The sequence below is a fragment of the Rhinopithecus roxellana genome, chromosome 13 (genome assembly GCF_007565055.1).
Source record: "Rhinopithecus roxellana isolate Shanxi Qingling chromosome 13, ASM756505v1, whole genome shotgun sequence".
Taxonomy (NCBI): Eukaryota; Metazoa; Chordata; class Mammalia; order Primates; family Cercopithecidae; genus Rhinopithecus; species Rhinopithecus roxellana.
Genome location: NC_044561.1, coordinates 20,267,995 through 20,287,235, shown reverse-complemented (window position 1 = coordinate 20,287,235; position 19,241 = coordinate 20,267,995). Strand labels below are relative to the sequence as shown.

The following is a 19,241-nucleotide window of genomic DNA, read 5'->3' as shown; positions in this document are numbered from 1 at the left end:
TTGGGCAACAAAGTGAGACCCCGTCTCTACGAAACATTTAAAAATTAGCTGAGCATGGCGGCATGTGCCTGTGTGGTCCCAGGTCTCAGGAGGCTGAGACCAAAAGATCACTTGAGCTGGGGAGGTCAAGGCTGCAGTGAGCCATATTCATACCACTGCACTCCAGCCTGAGTGACAGAGTGAGACTCTGTCTCTGGACAAAAAAAAAAGAGAGAGAGAGACTGAGCACGGTGGTTCACGCCTTTAATCCCAGCACTTTGGGAGGCCGAGGCAGGTGGATCACCTGAGGTCATGAATTCAAGACCAGCCTGACCAACATGGTAAAACTCCATCTCTACTAAAGATACAAAAATTGGTTGGGTGTGGTGGTGCACACCTGTAATCCCAGCTACTCAGGAGGCTGAGGCAGGAGAATTGATTGAATCTGGGAGGTGGAGGTTGCAGTGAGCCAAGATTGTGCCATTGCACTCTGGGCTGGGCAACAAGAGCAAAACGCCGAAAGAAAAAAGAAAGAGAGAGAGAGAGAGAAGCAGAGAGGGCAAGAAGAAAAGAGGGAGGGAGGAGGAAGGGAGGGAGGGAGGGAGGGAGGGAGGAAGGAAGGAAGGAAGGAAGGAAGGAAGGAAGGAAGGAAGGAAGGAAGGAAGGAAGGAAGGAAACAAAGAAACGTACATCCACACAAAAACTTGCAAATGTTCACAGGAGCAATTATTCAGCATAGCCAAACAGTGGAAACAACCCAAATGTCTGTCAATAGAAAATGGTTAAACAATTAAACAAAATGTGTTCTATCCATACAAAGGGATATTAAGTCACAAAAAGGAATGAGGCATTGCCACGTGCCACAACATGCATGAACCTTGAAACCATGATGCTGCATGAAACAAGCCAGACACAAAAGGCCACATGTTGTATGATTCTTCTGCGGGAAATGTCGGGAATAGGCACATGGAGAGACACGGAGAATACACCAGTGGCTGCCGGGGGCTGGGGCATCCAGGGCTGGGGAGAGACTGCTAATGGGCACGAGGTTTCTTTGGAGGTCATGAAGATATTCTGGAATTACATAGTGGCGATGGTTGCACAACCATGTGAATATACCCAAAACCCCCAAATCATACACTTTGAAATGATACATTTGGTGCTAGGTGAGTTGCATCTGAATGTTTTAAAATGCAGTAGCAAATGCACCTTGTAGGACAGTCAGCAAAATGCAATGAGGTGAGCACGTGAGTGCCTGGCACATTGGAGCAGGTGCTTGGTCACACTTACCCACCAGCCGCCGGGGCAGACGAAGGCGGGCATTTGCTTATGTCACACGGTGGCTTTGAGGGTGATTGGGAAAGGCGGTGTTACATAAACCCCAGGGTGAACAAGGAGCCACCAAGCACCCTCCCCAGAAGGTCATCGAGGTTACATTGGGATCGGGGGGGATCCCTTGGCTTGCAACATCCACAGAGTTCTTCTGGGACCTGGAGTGTCCACCCACAGGTGTAGGAGAAGGAACCCTGTTCTGTGCAGTAACCTCCAACTGTCAGCGTCACGGCAACTGAATCCATAGGTCCTCAGACAAGGCCCCACCACTGTCTACTCTCTGACTGGCCTGGTGCTCTCTTTGAGCCCGGGATCCTGTCCTGAGATGAGGGGACATGTGAGATGACCATAGAGTGCCCACAACCCTATAGAGCCAGGCAGAGCCCCCTAGCGGCTCTAAGCACTGAAATACTACCCTCAGCATCAAACAAGGATACAACCCTCAGCATCAAACAAGGATAAGGAAGTCTAGTCTGACTTTTCTCTTGATGACAACATACCATACCTATTTTGAAACGTCAGAGTCTGGCCAAAAATGTTTGGGTGAATGGGGTCATCATTATCAGGAACATTTCTGGAGCAATCTCTGTGTACTGGTCCCGGTCCTAAGCATTGAATCCTTGCAACCACTTTAGGAGACAAGTATCATTATTTTGTCCTGCAGATGGTGAAGCTGAGGCCTGGGAGGCAGAGACCTGGGAGGGAGCAAAAGCACACTGGAGCCCAGGCACCCCTCCTAGAGCCACAAGATCGACCCACATGCCCAGTGGGTTGTCCAGAACTGATGTTGCCAAGTGGCTTGAGGAAAGCAAAAACAACAGTTTGGAAAAGAAGCCAGGAGAGGGAGGAGATTCCCTGTCACAGTGGGAGGCCAGCCTGGGCGCAGGACGGCACAGGCCTAGTTTAGAGAATGGCAGGTGTGGCTAGAAGTCTGACAGGGAGGGAGGAAGATGAGGAGTGAGGGGTAATGGCATCCCACTGGGCTTTGTTGCTCTTGTGGCCCCTAGGGAGGGGCTCATACAACATAGTCGGGTCCATTCCCTCTGCTTAAACAGTCCCTGTCTTCCCATTCCCATTCTGATAAGGCCAAAGTCATTACCACGGCCACCAGGTCCTGCCCACCTCTCAGCCTCACTAGTACCTTTCATTTGCCTGCCTCTTTCTCTGGCCTTCCTCAGTCCTTCCAGGAGCAGCTGTCACCTCAGGGCCTTTGCACATGCCGTTCCACTTCCTGAGCACCCTACCTGTGACCTGCCACCTAGACATCAACATCCAGTCCACGCTGCACCTTTTCAGGGAATACCTCCCTGACCTTCCTCACCCCAGGCTGGTCCCCACCCACCTCCTGGGACCCTCCCAGAGTATCACGTATCCCTCCTCACCATGCTCTTCAGAGGTGTACATTTTTACAACTATGAGGTTGTCTCTCCAGCCAGACTGGAAACTCTCAGAGGGTGTATACTGTGGTTGTGGCCCCTACCCCCATTGCCTCTCCAGAGCACAGCAAAGCCCCCAGAATGTAATAGGCTCTCCATACATTTTTTTTTTTTTTTTTTTTTTTTTTTTTTTTTGAGATGGAGTTTCACTCTTTTTGCCCAGGCTGGAGTGTAATGGCGCAATCTCGGCTCACTGCAACCTCCACCTCCCGGGTTCAAGTGATTCTCCTGCCTCAGCCTCCCGAGTAGCTGGGATTACAGGCGTGTGCCATTACCCCGGCTAATTTTGTATTTTTAGTAGAGATGGGGTTTCTCCATGTTGGTCAGGCTGGTCTTGAACTCCCAACCTCAAGTGATCCACCCGCCTCGACCTCACAAAGTGCTGGGATTACAGCGTGAGCCACCGCGGCCGGCAGTTCTCTTTACATTCTTGGTGAACCGATGAATGCATAGCCATAAAGCTGGAGCCATCTTTAGAAGCCTGGGGAAAGGTGAACTGTGGTTCCTAGGCTGCCAGGACCCAGAGGTGTCCCTGTCCCACATCTGGTGAACCCAGAGCCAGGCCTCTGGAAGTGCAGGGCCATCTCGCTGTGGGCAGGAACAAGTCTCTCAGACCCTTTTCCATGCATTCTCCCGGTCCCCTCTCCCAAAGAAATCAGAGCTCTATCAATCACAGTCCATCAGAGCGTGTGATTCTGTTTCTGGGAAACTTCAATTTCAAAGATGCTGAGTTTCCTTTTGTGATCATTTTGTTTAAAGGGAAATCAAAATCTGCTCTTTCAGTCACTGCAGAGTTCAGCACTTTCCTGGAAAATTGACTAAAAAAGAAAAAGCCACTGGTACTTCTTTTAAAGAGTTCGCTTCAGAATGAATTCCACACGAGTGGCACCTGACGGTCTGAGAGAAAGAGATTGGTCTTCGTGGAAAGGGGCAGTCCTACCTTTTGCAAAAACAGACAAATCACAGTGAGTTCTCAGTCTGTCATTTGACCTATATTTGAGTACCCACTGTGTGCGTTGGGCACAGGCTAGGTGTGGAGGATAAAGTAGAGAGAAGGAAAATGCTTCTGGTCAAATGAACCTGCACCGAATGTCTTTTTATAGCCAGGTTTTGAAGGGTGAGTAAACGCACATGCTCACACATGTGCATACAAGGGCCAACACCCGGCACATGGAAGGGTCTGGAAGACCCATCGATGGACCACCCATTTCTCACCGCAGGCCACAGAAGGGAGCACCTGACTCACCTTCGCTTTTGTGGTGTAGCAATGCACCTGTGTCCTGAACAGGACCAATCAGAATCCTTCCCTGGGATGACGTCAGACTCAGGAAGCATACGTTTGTCACATGGCTGGGATATCACTAATCTGCCGCTATGGAAAACCACCTTCCCCAGCCTCACAGGCGGAGGTGGGGGGTCCTGCAGAGTGGACAAGAATGTGGCCAGCGCAGCCAGGGAGGCTGAGGGGTCTCCCTGAGCCCTGAGCCCTGTTGAAGCCAGGGACATACACGTGGTGTGTCCCAGCCACATGGGACAAGACATAGGTCCCCTCTTTGCTAGCTGCGCTGGTTTTCTGGCACTTGGAGCTAGGAGTCCTTCGTCCCACACAAGCATGAACATAGAGGCAGGAGGCACGGAGGACAGGGAGGAAGGAAGTTGGTCGGACTCAGAACCTTCTCTTGGTGCCAGGTGCACGGGCACAGCAAGTGCCGCAAAACCTCAGAGTCTTTGCCCAAGAAGGAGACAACTGCAGAAGATGGTGGGAAGAGGCCAGGGTCCCAGTGGGGCTGTCTACAAATGACAGCCCTGATCCCAAGGGGAAGTCTGGGACACAGAGGTGGGGCTCCCAGGGAGGCTGACCACCACCTGGGGGAAGTGCCCTGGGACAGGCGCTGTGGAAGGTGGCTTGCCTCCCCGTCCTGGTCTCGGAGAGACACTAAGGAAACTCTGGGTGTTTATTCTGATACAAAAAAAGAGAAACAAATCAGGTAGTTCTAAGGGAGAGAGAAGGCCATCAGCACTTGCTCCACCCAAAGGCCTGCTGGTGGCCATTCAATGGGTGATAGAGGGTGACTGGCCAGGGCCAGGACACTCTGTCCACAGAACAAGCATATACAGAAGGAAGGCAGAATAATGTGTCATTGAACAAAAGTGCTGGGCGCCTCCACAGTCAAGAAGGCAGAGCCTAGTAACCGAGAGGTGAAAACAACCCAAATGTCCTTTAACAGATAATACAGCTGGGCGCGGTGGCTCATGCCTATTATCCCAGCACTTTGGGAGGCTGAGGCAGGTGGATCACTTGAGGTCAGGAGTTCAAAATCAGCCTGGCCAACATGGTGAAACCCCATCTCTACTAAAAGTACAAAAATTAGTTGGGCATGGTGGCGGGTGCCTATAATCCCAGCTACTCAGGAGGCTAAGACAAGAGAATGTCTTGAACCCGGAGGTGGAGGCTGCAATGAGCTGAGATTGTGCCGCTGCACTCCAGCCTGGGCAACAAGAGTGAAACTCCGTCTCAAAAAAAAAGAGAAAAGAAACAAAATGTGGTCTACCCAAACCATGGACTATTATTCAGTCATAAAAAAGAGTGGAGCACTAACACACCCTGCAACGTGGATGAACCCCAAAGACATACATACACATGTATACAAGCATACATATGCAGAACCAAAGAATCTAGATGCAAAAAGTCACCTATTACACAATTCCATTGCAAGAAATATCCACCATGGGCAAATCCATAGAGACAGAATGCAGACTGGTGGTCACCAGGGGCTGGGGGAGAGAGGAATGGGGAGTGGCTATTAATGAATATGGGGTTTCTTTTTGGATTCATGAAAATGTTTCAGAAATAGATAGACAGTTGTGCAACATTATGAATGTACTAAAGGGCTCCGAATTCATTTTCTTGTTTTTGTTTTTGTTTTGTTTTGTTTTGTTTTTTGAGACAAGGTCTGGCTCCTTTGCCCAGGCTGGAGTGCAATGGCATGATCTCAGCTCACTGCAACCTCCACCTCCTGGGCTCAAGTCACCTCAAGCCACCCCCTGCAGCTGGGACTACAGGCACATGCCAACACGCCCGGCTAGCTTTTAGTAGAGATGAGGTTTTGCCATGTTGCCCAGGCTGGTCTCAAACTCCTGAGCACAAGTGATCCACCCACCTCAGCTTTCCAAAGTGCTGGGATTACAGGCTTGGCATCCAGCCCAATTAGTCATTTTTAAAATGGCTGGTTTTATATATTATGTGAAGCTCACTGCAATTAAAAAAAAATTTTTTTTAAGGCAGAGTTGAAAAACACAACCACCCCAGGAAAGCCAAGGGGGCTGGAAGACAGTGAGTCAGACGGCAAGGGGGCAGGAGAAAGTCCAAGGGCCTCCCCTGGCTCTTCCTGTTTTATTGCCTATTGTGCACTTATCTAAGAGCTTTTATTCATAGACACAGAAAAGCCTCACTTAAGTTGCAAAGGCCGAGGCATGCTGGATTAGGACATGGCCTGATGGCAGCTGGGAGGGCGGCTTTCCTCTTTGGGAGAGAACAAGCATGGGGAGGCGCCAACCAGAAAGCTGGTACAGGCTGGGAGGTCTCAAAGGCAGATCTTGTGAGCAGGGGGCTGTGATCAGGGAGGGAGAGGACACACTAGGGTTGAGACTGAGGCAGAGAAGCTGCGAGGAGTCTAAGGCAGCAACAGAGGAGACAACACCGTGGCTGAATTCGGTCCCTGGAAAGCATGGGGTGCCGACTGCGGGGGAGCACTGGGCTGGAGAGCTGGGAGGGTGCGGGGGCTCTGTGTCAGGGTAGGCTGACTGAGCAGAGTCCAGGCTGAGCAGCTCTGGACACAGTGGGCAGAAAGGAGGGGCAGGCATGCTTCTGGCTGCAGACAGAAGGAGACAGAGAAGGAGAGGAGGGAGCGGATAGGAGGGAAACCGGAGAGGCCAAGGCTGAGGAATCCAGGGCAGGAAGGTGGAAGGTAGAGGGTACTGGTGACTGCAGGGGAGCTGGGCCTTCTGAGAGCTGGGCACTAGAGCCAGCACTGGGGGAGGTGGAAGTGCAGCAGCAAATGTCCCCTGATCAGGGAGAGGCAGGGAGGCCTGAGGGCATGTGGGTTCAGGGTAGAGAAGTAGGCAAGAGGGTACACACGGGTATATGTGTGAACACAAAAACGTGAAAGATGGCCGGGCACTGTGGCTTATACATGTAATCCTAGCACTTTGGGAGGCCGAGTGTGGATCACCTGAGGTCAGGAGTTCGAGACCAGCCTGACTAACATGGTGACTAACTTGACTAAAAATACAAAAATTAGCCAGGCATGGTGGCACGTGCCTGTAATCCCAGCTACTTGGGAGGCTGAGGCAGGAGAAGCGCTTGAGCCTGGGAGACAGAGGTTGCAGTGAGCCGAGATCGTGCTACTGGACTCCAGCCTGGGTGACAGAGTGAGACCCTGTCTCAAAAAACAAAACAAAAAAAAACATGGAAGATGCCTCCACGTGCACATACTCTCAGAAACATACAAAACCAGCCCTGACACATAGAAAAACAGACTTGCAGAAACACAGGCCCCCCACCAACACTCACATGTGTACACACATGCACAGATGCACAGACACATACAGCCATATATATGCAGGCAGGCACACATGCAGAAAGGGAGCCAGTGTTCTTATGTAAGCAGATACATGTACAGCCACAGCCAGCCAGACCTCTAGTAGAGGTCTGAGTACACACCCACACCAGGACACACCGTCACTTCTACATGTGTGTAAACTGTCTCACATACATGCGCACCTTCCTGCCAAAACAGACTCATCTGTAGACACGTATACACAGAGGTGTGCACTCACTGCGAAGGCAATGCTGTCCACACACACCCAAGCAGAATGCACCCATGCAGTACACACACCCATGCAGCTTGCAGACATCCCCACAGCACAGTCACCCATGCAGCACACACATCCACATAGCACCATGACCAACCCCCGGGAAGGCAGCTCTGGGTACCCCATAAGAGGCAGCCTGGCTCTGGAACCCCAGTACCGGGGCTTGCCTGAGAAAGTGAGATGCAAACCGCGGCCATTGCCCAACATACCCACCCTGCCAGCCCCGGGTCAGGAAGGAACCAGGGCCAGGCCTCGCGTGCCCGCCCACACATCTGTTGCCACCAGCAGCAGACACCCGGCCACCGACGCAGACAGCTTGGATTGCAAGGGATCTTGCAAAATCTCCCGTCCCTCAGGGTTCAGCTAAAGCGTCTCTTTGCCCAAGGAAACTCCCCAGGATCCTGTAGGGACTCCTAACCTTCTTTTGGAATTCTGGTTTCACATTGCCCAGCTGTGTGACATTGGGCAAGGCACTTCACCTCTCTGTGCTTCACGTCCACCTGGGTAAAATAGGGATAACAAGAGCATGTGTTGAATATGCAGTCATGCACCGCATAACATTTTTGTCAATGATGAACCACATATATGACGGTGGTCCTATAAGATTATAATAGAGCTCAAAGGTTCCTGTCGTCTAGTGATGTCTGGATGATCCGACCTTGTATAGACCTAGGCTAGTGTGTTAGTGTGTGCGTGCTGGTCATAGTTTTGGTGGGTTTTTGTTTTTGTTTTTTGAGACAGTGTCTTGCTCTGTTGCCCAGGCTAGAGTGCAGTGGCACAAACACAGTTCACTGCAGCCTTGACCTCCTGAGCTCAAGCAATCCTCTAACTCCAGCCTCCTGAGTAGCTGGGAGCACAGGTGTGTACCACTATGCCCAGCTAATTTTTATTTTTTGTAGAGACGGGGTCTTGCCATGTTGCCCATGCTGGTCTCGAATTCCTGGGCTCAGGTAGTCCTTCTGCTTTAGCCTCCCAAAGTGCTAGGATTATAGGCGTGACTCACTGTGCCCGGCTTGGTCTTAGTTTTTCAACAAAAATGTTTAAAAAGTTTTTAAAAATTTAATTTTAAAATAGAAAAAAGTTTATGCAGTAAGGATATAAAGAAATATTTTTGTATAGCTGTACAATGTGTTTTAAGCTGAGTGTTAATACAAGAGTTAAAAATTTAAAAAAAAAAAGTTTACAAAGTAAATGTTACAGTAAGTGAAAGTTCATTTATCATTGAAGAAAGAAAAATATTTTTAATAAATTTAGTGTAGCCTACGTATACAGTGTTTATCAAGTCTACAGTAATGTATGGTAATGTCCTAAGCCTCCACATTCAACTCACCACTCACTCACTGACTCACTCTGAGCAACTTCTAGTCTTGCAAGCTTTATTCATGGTAAGTGTCCTATACTGGTATTTTTTATTTTGTTTTGTTTCTGAGATGGAGTCTCGCCCTGTCCCCTAGGCGGGAATGCAGTGGTGTGATCTCAGCTCACTGCAACCTACGCCTTCCAGGTTCAAGCAATTGTCCTGCCTCAGCCTCCTGAGTAGCTAGGATTACAGGCGTGCACCACCAGGCCTGGCTAATTTTTGTATTTTTAGTAGAGATGGGGTTTCACCATGTTGGCCAGGCTGGTCGCAAACTCCTGAACTCGTGATCTGCCCACCTCAGCCTCCCAAAGTGTTGGGATTACAGGGGTGAGCCACCACGCCCGGTGGGTGTACTGTTTTTATAATTAATTAATTTATTGACAGAGTCTTGCTCTGTCGCCCAGGCTGGAGTGCAGTGGCATGATCATAACTCACTGCAGCCTTCAACTCCTGGACTCAAGTGATCCTCCCTCCTCAGCCTCTTGAGTAGCTGAGTAGCTAGGACTACAGGCACACACCACCATGCCCAGCTTTTTTTTTTTTTTTTAAGACAGAGTCTCATTCTGTCACCCAGGCTGGAGTGCAGTGGTGTGATCTCGGCTCACTGCAACCTCCGCCTCCCAGGTTCAAGTGATTCTCCTGCCTCAGTCTCCCTGGTAGCTGGGACTACAGGCACGTGCCACCATACCCAGCTACTTTTTTTTTTTTGGTATTTTTAGTAGAGAAGGGGTTTCACCATGTTGGTCAGGATGGTCTCAATCTCTTGACCATGTGATCCACCTGCCTCAGCCTCCCAAACTGCTGGGATTACAGATGTGAGCCACATGCCCAGCTATTTTAAAATTATTATTATTATTGTATAGATGGGCTTTTGCCATGCTGTCCAGACTGGTCTCCATCTGGCTAAAACTGCTAGGCTCAAGTGATTCTCCTGCCTCAACCTCCCAAAGTGCTGGAGTTACACGGTGAGCCACCACACCTGGTTATGCTTTTTTTATACCGCATTTTTACTGTGCCTTTTCTATGTTTAGGTACACAAGCACTTGCCATTGCATTACAACTGCCTACAGTATTCACTACAGAAACATGCTGTACAGGTTTGTAGCCCAGGAGCAACAAGCTAGCCCAGCTAGCCCAGGTGTGTAGTAGGCTATCCCAGCTAGGTTTGTGTGAGTACACTCTATAATGTTCACACAACAACCAAATTGCCTAAAGATGCATTTCTCCGAACGTATTGCCTCTCTTTAAGCAACATGTAGACTGTATGGATGTGAATTAACCAAGCACAACACCTGCCCTCCCATACAGGCAAATGAGGGAAGCGGCTTCCCTGTGCTTGCTCAGTAAGCCAGCCACAGATGGCTCAGCATCCCCTGGTACCCCTTTCTCCCCTTTCTCCTGCCTCCTGCTCAGGCCCTTCCCACCGGGCAGAATCCTGGGTCCCAGAGGAAGATGAAGAGCACGTACAGTTTCTTCTCACCTCTACAGAGGACCAAAAAGCCAGCTGTGGAACCACTTGGCAAGCATGGGACCTGGTGGGCCCGCCTGCCAGGGAGGGAGATGAGGACTTTAAATCCTGAATCTCTGCTCCAGTATTTCAGAGGAGGGGAATTTAGGAGCTCACTTCCTCTGTCTTGGCATGAAGATGAGAAAGGGTGGAAGTAAGCCGCTGACTCTCCCTGGCTGAGGTTTCCTCATCTCCCGTCCCCACCCACCCAGGCCCACATCCTCCCTGCAGATGCTGGGCACTAGGCTGGTAGTTGGAGGGCTGAGAGCCCCTTCCCTCTCCCTGAGGGACCATGGGCAGGCCCCTCCCTGGGACCTGCTGCCATCTTTATGAAGACAGGCACTTCGGCTCCCCAGCCTGTGCTGATGTGGACAGGTGACCAAGAGCTCCCAGGGTGCAGGATGTGGGCTGCGTGCCAGAGAGTGCCGCCAACCTCAGTTATGAATGACCCACATGGAGCCCAACCCCAGACCCAGGCTGACCAGACCAGCTTTCTGTGCCCCAGGACTCTCTGGGGGCCTGGATAGGACAAGGAGGTAGCTCTGTGTGTCTCCACCTTAACTTGACAGAGCTCAAGGTCAGTCTGTCTGACCTGACACACAGCATCAGCTGCGTGTAAGATTCAGGGTCACATTCCTGGAAGGCGCCCCCACCTTCTCACCTGTGTGTCCCTGGGACACCTCCCAAGCTCTGTGCCCCTGAGTCCAGCTTGTTCTCATGATCTCCCCAGCACTCCTAGGAAGATGGCCCTATCTGTAGCCTGCTGGAGGCAAAGAGCCGGCCCAGTGACTCCTAAGGACCCTATTATGTCGGAGCTAAAAATCCTCCACACAGACACACGGGTATGTGGCAGAGACACACGGGCACACTGACCTCAGGCCTGTGTGTGAGTCAGAGCAGCCCGCAGTGATGCGCCTGTGGCCCCTCACCCAGGCCAGCCGCCTGGACAACCCCAAGAACTAGCCGAGGCCAGGCTGGGACTTGGTATGAGGGACCCAAGAGAGGCCTGAGGCCCTTGGTGAGCCGGGGTGACAGGAACACCAAACCAGGCAATGACTCACAGGCAGACAGACAGATGGTGAGACCCCCAGGGCTGGATGAGGAGCTGGGAGCCCACTAGCTATAGGTTAAGCAGCCCCAAGAATCCTGACTCTGAAGCCCCCACTTCAAGCCCAGACATCCCCCAAGCCAGGTCCCACACCAGACCCTCAAAAGAGAGGAACTGGGACTCTCACCCCCCTCAACCTCACCCCCCCAACAAGAGACAAACTCGGCCTGGCGTGGCACTTTGGGAGGCCAAGGCAGGTGGATCACTTGAGGTCAGGAGTTCAAGACCACCCTGGCCAATGTGGTGAAACCCTGTCTCTACTAAAAATACAAAAATTAGCCTGGCATCATGGTGGCCCCCTGTAATCCCAGCTATTCAGGAGGTTGAGACAGGAGAATCTCTTAAACCCGGGAGGTGGAGGTTGCAGTGAGCTGAGATTGTGCCACTGCACTCCAGCCTGGGCGACAGAGCAAGACTCCATTAAAAAAAAAAAAAAAAAGTCAAACTCCAAAGAAATGCCCCCTTCCCCGTGTTCCTGAAGGAGCTGTCTCCTAGGTCTCCATGCACATGGGAAAACTGAGGCTGAAGGGAAGGGCTGGCCCGGGCAGCCCCTGCTGCTCACTCACCAGGCTGTGCTGTGCTCTTGGCTCCTGTGATCTGCAGCTCGAGGCCCCAGACCCCTGGTCCCCAGGAGCAGGGCGGGCGCATTGCCAGAGGCCTGTCCCTGTTCTGGCTTTTCTGAGGAGCCACCACGACCTCTGAGTACACAGAAGTCACACCCTTCTTCCCTGCCTGAGCATGGGCGGGTCTGGGCTGAGGGTACCCGATAGTCCCCCTGGGGCATCTGTGGGGCCTCATCAGGCCATGGCAGGATCCCAGCCTCACCAAGCAGGGTGGCGGCCCCCGAGGAGAGAGCGGGCTCCAGGTGGCCTCCAGGTCCCTGTCCCGTCCTCCTGGCCCTGAACCTTAGGAGTGACTCCAGGAGAGCCCCGGTGGTAAGAACCGACTGATCTCTTAGCCAACAAGAGGGACAGCCAGAACTCAGGCAAGGCCCAGAAGAAAGCTGGCAGTGGGCTAGAAGAAAGCAGGCAGCAGGCTGGAAGAAAGAAAAGTGCTTTTGGGCCCTCCTTGGTGGGTTTCATAGCAGGCTGGCCATATCCACAGTGACAGGGAAGGCTGGGAGACTCCCCAAATAGGAGGGTCTGGGAGTCTCTGCCCAGGTTCAGAACCCTCTGGGCTATTTGGAAGCTATTCTGAAATCTGGGAACACCCCAGATTTCAAAGGCAGGCATGGGAATGGGAATCACGTGACTTTGGCTAAGTCATGTCACCTCTCAAAGCTTCGGTTCCTCATCTGGAAAATGGTGATAGTTTACTGAGCTGTGGTGAGAGGTGAATGAGGCAAAGCCAGGTGAGCCCAGCCCCCAGCCAGCTACACAGAGAGAGACCAAGACCTCAGATAGAGGGGACCATGAGGTGGAGCCATGGCTGAGACTCAGACCCAGAGGACCCCCAAGGACCATAGCCCAACCCAGTCACTACAAAGTCCTTTATTAACAAGTCAATAAAAACAGAAGAGAGAGATGTCAAAATACTTTTCTCGGAGGTCCCAGGAGGGACAGGCACTGTCAGGACTCACCTGGCCAGGGAAGGCAACCCCACCAGAGGCAGAACAGAGGTCAGGGCCCTGTCTGGGGGACAGCTGGCCCAGGAAGGCTGGGGGGATGGCTCGGGCCTCAGGCAGGGACTGTGCAAACGCCGAGGCCGCGCAGGGAGTGATGGTTTGGGGGCTTAAGCCCCAAGCACCGTGTTCCCCTGTGTGGGCAGACATGCAGTCAGGCTAGCACCTGCCCACTCCACCTGCGAGTGCACACAGGTGTCTGCGTAAAAGCCGGTGCCCGCACGCAGCTTACGTACAGAGAGTGGAACGAGAGTCCCCGGCAGAACAGGGGGCTCATTCCAGAGCTTAAGGAAATAGCTTTAGAGAAGTCTTTGGAAGCCTGGGTCAAGGGGAGAGCAGGGTGGCTGCTCTGTTCCCCACGGGACTCAGGAAGCCAGTCCTTCCTGCCGCCGCTGGAGGACCTCGATGACGCTGCCGATACCGTCCTCGGGCACCTGAGGGCAGGTGGGCAGGAGGGAAGGGTCAAGGCAGAAGCTGACCAAGGCCACCCCTGACTTCCTGGCCCAGCTGAGACCACCTCCAGCCGCCCACATTTCTGGGCCTCACTCTCCCCTCAGGAGCTCCCCAGCCCCAGCCCCTGGTGCTCACCAGGGCGTGGTCGAAGTTGAAGGTGCTGATGTAGTAGGCAGAGATGTCAGCAGCTGCCAGGGGACCCGCGATCTGCGCCACGATGCCACATTCATCTGAGGGTGGTGGAGGAGGGGCACATGTGGCACATGCCGGTTGCTCCCCAGACACTCCCCAACCCCCCAACACCGGGAACGGCCCTCACCAAAGCCCAGGGGCTGTCCGCCGATGCGCACCATCCTCCACAGCTCCCCTGAGGAGCTGGTCAGCAGCAGGTCACTGGGGAACCTGGGGAGGGAGATGGGTGATGGGCAGGGCACCCCCATCCACCCCTGCCTGACCATGAGCTCTGGGACAGGTACACCTGCTGACCTCAAAGTCTGATGCCCCACCTCCTCCCTGCCTGGACTGGCTGGGGCCTGGGGCCCACCCGGGGTCAGGGGTCACCTACTTTTTCTGTGTTTCAGCATCCATGACAATGGAGATATAACCCTCGATGAGGGAGAAGGCAAAGAACGTGATGGAGCTGGGTTCAGGACTGCTAGAGGCTGCCTCCTTGGGGGTGCTGGGGAGGGATGGGAGGTTTAGGGGCTCTGCCAGGCACCCAGCCTACTGCCCCTGCTGGAGGACCCCGATCAGCCTCCAGAACCCTGAGAAGGAGCTGGCATGGTGGCCTGGGCAGGCTCTGCTGTCTCTGCTACCCGCCCAAGGGTCCAGCCCTCTGGAAGGTGTGGGTGGGGACAGGGAAGGACAATGAACCCAGCCTGTGCCAAAAACAAAGGACCCCACGGTTAGCGGGCCAGACCAGGGCACGGCTCAGAGGACACCACTGGAAAGGGATCCAGCTTTGGGGCAAGAACCTTCCCCGAACATCAGTGAAGCACAAGTGAGTGTCATGGGCTGCCAGGAATCCCAAGAGAGGACAAGGGAGAGTTGCAAAACTGATGGATGGGCAGAAGGTGGGGGGACAGAGTGTAGGGAACAGTGGCGTGAGGACAAAGATTAAGTTCCAAGGTCCACCTGTGTGAGTAGAAGAGGACATCTATGAGGGTGGTAGCGATGGCTGGAAGCGTCTCAGGGTCCAGTGTGAGGACACAGAAGCGGTTCTGTGGGCTCTGGATGGGATGCACCGTGGGGCTGGGCCCTGCTGGAGGACAGCAGCAGGTGAAAAGGTGTCCGTGGGCTGGGGCGCCCCCTGGTGGCCAGTCAGGGAGAGGCGTGGGCCCGGGGCGGGTCTTGCTATCCAGGAACTGGCCAGGGTCCTCCTGCCCCATTGCGGCCTACAAGGGAAGAGATCCAGTGGGAAGAGGAGGCCCTGCCCAAGTCCAGGTGTCAGAGGGCGGCCCTCACCATGCTGACTGCGGGGAAAGCCATTACTGGAATCATCCCTCGTCACAGGCACAGGCTCTCCGCCCACCTCGCGGTAAATGTCGAACTCCTGGGCCAGCGTGTGGATCACTACGGACAGGTCCTGCTCCCGCACCTGGGCCACAGCAGATGGCACATCACATGGGCTCCCAGGTACCTATATCCACCCTGCTCTGCATCAGCACTAGCAGGAAACTCACCAGGATGAAGTCCGTCTGGTAAGTGGACAGCATCAGCACAGACACGTGGTGCTCGGCCAGTGGCGCGATGACCGAGCGGGCGATCTTGGTGACCCCAGCAGCCTGCACTGCCGCACCGCTGTGAGACGACACGTTCAGCACCAGCCATGTGGCCTCCGCTACTTGCAGAAACTCAGATGGGGGCAGCTCTGTGGGCAGGGGACATGTCAGGTCAGGGTCTGCAAGGCTGGCCCCTGCCCCTCTCTGAGCCTCAGTTTCCCTCTCTGTGCCTCGGAGGGCTCCATCAAGGTAAGGGCAGGTCTGGAGGCTGGGACTGTCTCCCCCCAGCTCTGCTCCTGAAGTCCCTATGTTTGCAAAGACTGAGAAAGGCTTCAAGTGCTGGCCTGGTGGCATAGAAACTTCCCACTTAAGATCAGAGGTCCAGATTCAGACAGACCTGGGTTCAAATCCCAGCTTTGTTAATTTGTCTTGTGACCTGGGGCAGGTGATTTGAGTCTCAGTTTCCTCATCTGTAAAATGGGACGACAATATCTACCTCACTACCGTGTCTTCTGTGGGTTAGCAGAAGCTTTATACCACACGGCACCACCAGGGGGCATTCGCAGATCAGGTTGGCTGGGGGACTGCCTTCCCCCTTTTGCAGACCCAGACTTCCCTGAAGTAAAAACAGGGAAACTAAGGCCTGCCGTGGAGCAGGGGGACAGGCCAAGCTCCAACTAGCTCGCCTGAGACTCCAAGCCTGTGAGGATGGGCCGGGCCAGCAGCAGGAGGAGGAGCTGGGCGTCAGCTCCAGGGCCCAGGGAGGGCCCAGGCTGGCGTCCAGTGCTGAGCAGGGGCCAGGGCCTGGGTGGCTGCTATTCACCCCAGCACAGCCAGGAGGCCTCCAGGACCCTCCCCTGAGATGGCTGCCTACTCCTGCATTCCTTCCCTCAGACTCCTGGAGTTCCCAGACCAGCAGGGGAGGAGGTGACCCAAACCAGGGAGATAAGACCAGGAGGAAATAATACCCAGGGACTTCTAACAGCAGCACTTGCCTGGAACCATAACAGAGGCCCTTCTGCAGGCCTGACTGCTGAGTGCCCTTCAGCGGTTTTGAGTTTATAAAGCCCTCATGGGACCCTGTTTATCAGAACCAGAACTAGACCCATTTTACATAAGAGAAAACAGCTCAGAGAGGGGAAGTGATTTGCTCAAGGGCACACAGCCAAGGAGTGGTGGAGTAGGATTCGAACCCTGACACATCTGCTTTTAAGGCTTAAGCTCTTGGTACGGATCCCAGCAACTGGTGAGAACCCTACAGAAGGGGAGTGCGACAAGCCCCTCCCGTACTCCCGTTCCCCAGACCAGCCCCCACCTTTAAAGCCCTCCTCATCCACCATAAGCGTGTAATCCTCAGGGGTCTCCGTCAGGCTGAAGAACTTGCACCTGGTTGGGGGTGGGGAGCATCTTCAGTTTCGTGTGGAGAACTGGGGATCGGGAGTGGATTTCTCTCCAACTGCCCCGAGACACCCCTGCGACCCCGGGCCAGCGCCTTCCTGCCCCCTCGGCCTTTAATTTCCAGGGCAATGGGATGTTAGGCCCATCTCCGGGGTTGGGGGCTACTTTCCGGCCTCCCGACCTCTCCAGGGGCCTTCCACCCCTCTACTCCTCGAGGGAGGAGAGGTTCACACCCGCGGCGACAGCCTTAGGGGCGTCGGACCTTGGACCCCCTAGTCCAGCCCCTCTGACCTGAAGGGAGGTGTCCTGGAAGGAGCTCCCCGGAGTGACCAGGTAGGAATGCCCACATTTGACACCACTGAGTTAAGCATTGCCCATCCCAGGCTGTTTGCGCTTTGCCCCTTGGAGGGGGCCTCACGGGGCCGGATAGGCTGTGGTCCCCCAGGCCGGATGGCGGCCGGAAGGGGAGAGCCCTCCCCACCCGCTCCCGCCCCCCTGCCTGCCTGCCTTACGGCGATCCTAATCCTCCGACCCTGGCCCCGAGCGACAGCAGAGCCCCCAGCCCCCATCTGCGCTCCCGAACCCGGGCGCGCACCGGCTGCGGTGGGGCAGGAAGAGCAGCTTGATGAGCGGGTGGGTGTAGAGCCAGAGACCCCGACGGGCGACGCTCAGCACCCGCACCCGGTGTTCTAGGATGTGCAGCTCCATCGCGGCTCGCGCGGACCCGACCCCACCGCCAACTAGACCCAGGCCGCGCGGGAGGCGGGGCGGCGGGGGTGGTGCCCGAGCCTTAAAGGAGCCGCTGCGCGGCCGCGTCCACGCCGCCCGCTACGCGGCTGACCCACCCGCCCAGCCAGGCGCGGCGTCCAGCTCTTTGACGGCCACGCCCCGCGGGAAGAGAAGACTATTGGGTGGTCACGCCTCCTCCTAATACCAGAACCGCTTTCCAGCCCACCGAGACCGCCCCGAACGGCTCCGCCTTTTTTAGCACTGGCTCGAGGATAGACCCCACCCCGTCTGACTCCTCCAGGTCCCGCCCCTGACGCGCCCCCTCCCTGGGCTCCGCCCTTCCCGCGGAACGCCGGCTGCGGAGCGGGTGGGAGCATCCCGGAGGCTAGGGGACGTTTCTGTCCTTCTGGCACACACGTGGGTTTTATGATTGAGGTCCTTGAGACAGAAGGACCACGAAACGAACTGGAGCTCGGCTGGGACCAGAACGCTGCCCCCAAACCCCTGAAGCGATGACAGGCATAGGTCGGCTTTGCAGCGGCCGTCCACCGGGCACCTTTCGCTCTCCTTTCGCTCTCCTGCCTCTGATGGCTGCAGGGGGCAGGGCCGCCAGCAAATGATTGCGATTGATACCTACCCTTCCCCGCTTGCGAGGGGGCTGCCAAGTTGAAACTTGGCCTGGTAGCCCCACTTGTTCCTTTCATCCAACTTTCAAAATAGAAGGCTCCCCACCAGGGACACACAGAGATAGAATTCTAGCCACCTCTGCTGAGCGACATACTTTGGGTTAGGGGGCTGGAGGTGGCCAAGGCCTAAGACTTGAGGTCCCTCGATACAAACAAAACCCAAAAGTGCTTGAGCCAGTGATGCCCAGTGCTCAAACTTTGGTGGGGGAGGCCCATGCAGCTGAGGTTCAGTGAGTACTCAGACCTCAAGCCTGAAACTTGAGCCCCAAAGCCTGCAGCCGTTAGCTGGCCTGTGCACATCTAAACTTGCTTCAGGTTCAAGGAGGCCCCCGGCACTGGCAGACACCCCAGATCTTATCAGGCCCCCACAGGTCTAAGAAGACCCCAAGGCTGAGCAGGCATCAGCATGTCCATGTTGGCTCCATGCAGGGCCGAGAATGCTCCAGGGGACCCTTGTCTGCCCCGAGCACCCTGAGGCCTCAGATGTGAGGCTTTGAACCAAGTAGATTAAAGCAGGCCTCAGGCCTGATTGGGACCCAGCAGGCCTGAGCAGGCCCTCTGCCTGCTCTGGAGCCCCCACCACAGGCAGATAGAAGCCAAGCTAAGCCTCCTCCCTGGACTCTCGGGCTTGACACATTCCTGTGGAACACTGTGTAGCCACCACATCCTGGCCTATCCCCTGGAGGACTAGGGGAAGGAGGAGCTTCTCAAAGGCTGAGCCCATCTCATCAATGGCAGGTGCAGATAGAGTGGGAAACCACAGGGCTGAGGGGAAGGAGGCAGGAAGTGCGGTGGCCTACCCTGATAGTCTCTTGAGACCCTTCACCTCCCTAGGCCTCAGTATCCCCAGCTGCACCAGGACAGGATGTTCCAGGCCCAGGCGAAGCCTGAAAGCTCCCAGGGAGGCTCTGCTCCTCCCTCTCCTGCCCCCTCCCGCTCTGGCCTGGCCTGGCCCAGCTTGGTCATCTGCCAGTAACAGCGCTATTGTTTGACTGGAAAAGCTGCTTCCTCAGCAGAAGGGGGGCCTCTCCCAGGG

General features: G+C 54.7%; 1 protein-coding gene across 7 annotated transcripts; it reads right to left on the bottom strand.

Moving 5' to 3' along the window:
- Window positions 1-13,071: 13,071 nt before the first annotated feature.
- On the bottom strand, window positions 13,072-17,692 carry CASTOR1 (cytosolic arginine sensor for mTORC1 subunit 1). 7 transcript variants are annotated; one of them, XM_030915214.1, is made up of 9 exons: window positions 17,386-17,687; window positions 16,708-16,778; window positions 15,354-15,541; window positions 15,203-15,268; window positions 14,806-15,065; window positions 14,237-14,350; window positions 13,991-14,073; window positions 13,807-13,901; window positions 13,072-13,652 (listed from the first exon to the last, which is right to left on the bottom strand). In XM_030915214.1, exons 1-9 carry the CDS (start codon window positions 17,496-17,498, stop codon window positions 13,584-13,586), a joined length of 1,059 nt encoding a protein of 352 aa, XP_030771074.1. In that variant the 5' UTR covers window positions 17,499-17,687; the 3' UTR covers window positions 13,072-13,583. The 7 variants fall into 7 exon arrangements, with proteins under 7 accessions (XP_030771074.1, XP_030771075.1, XP_010357869.1 ...); XM_030915215.1 differs by having other exon boundaries at window positions 14,806-14,932; window positions 15,136-15,268; window positions 17,386-17,683; XM_010359567.2 differs by having other exon boundaries at window positions 14,806-14,929; window positions 15,136-15,268; window positions 17,386-17,675.
- Between the last annotated feature and the right edge of the window lie 1,549 nt (window positions 17,693-19,241).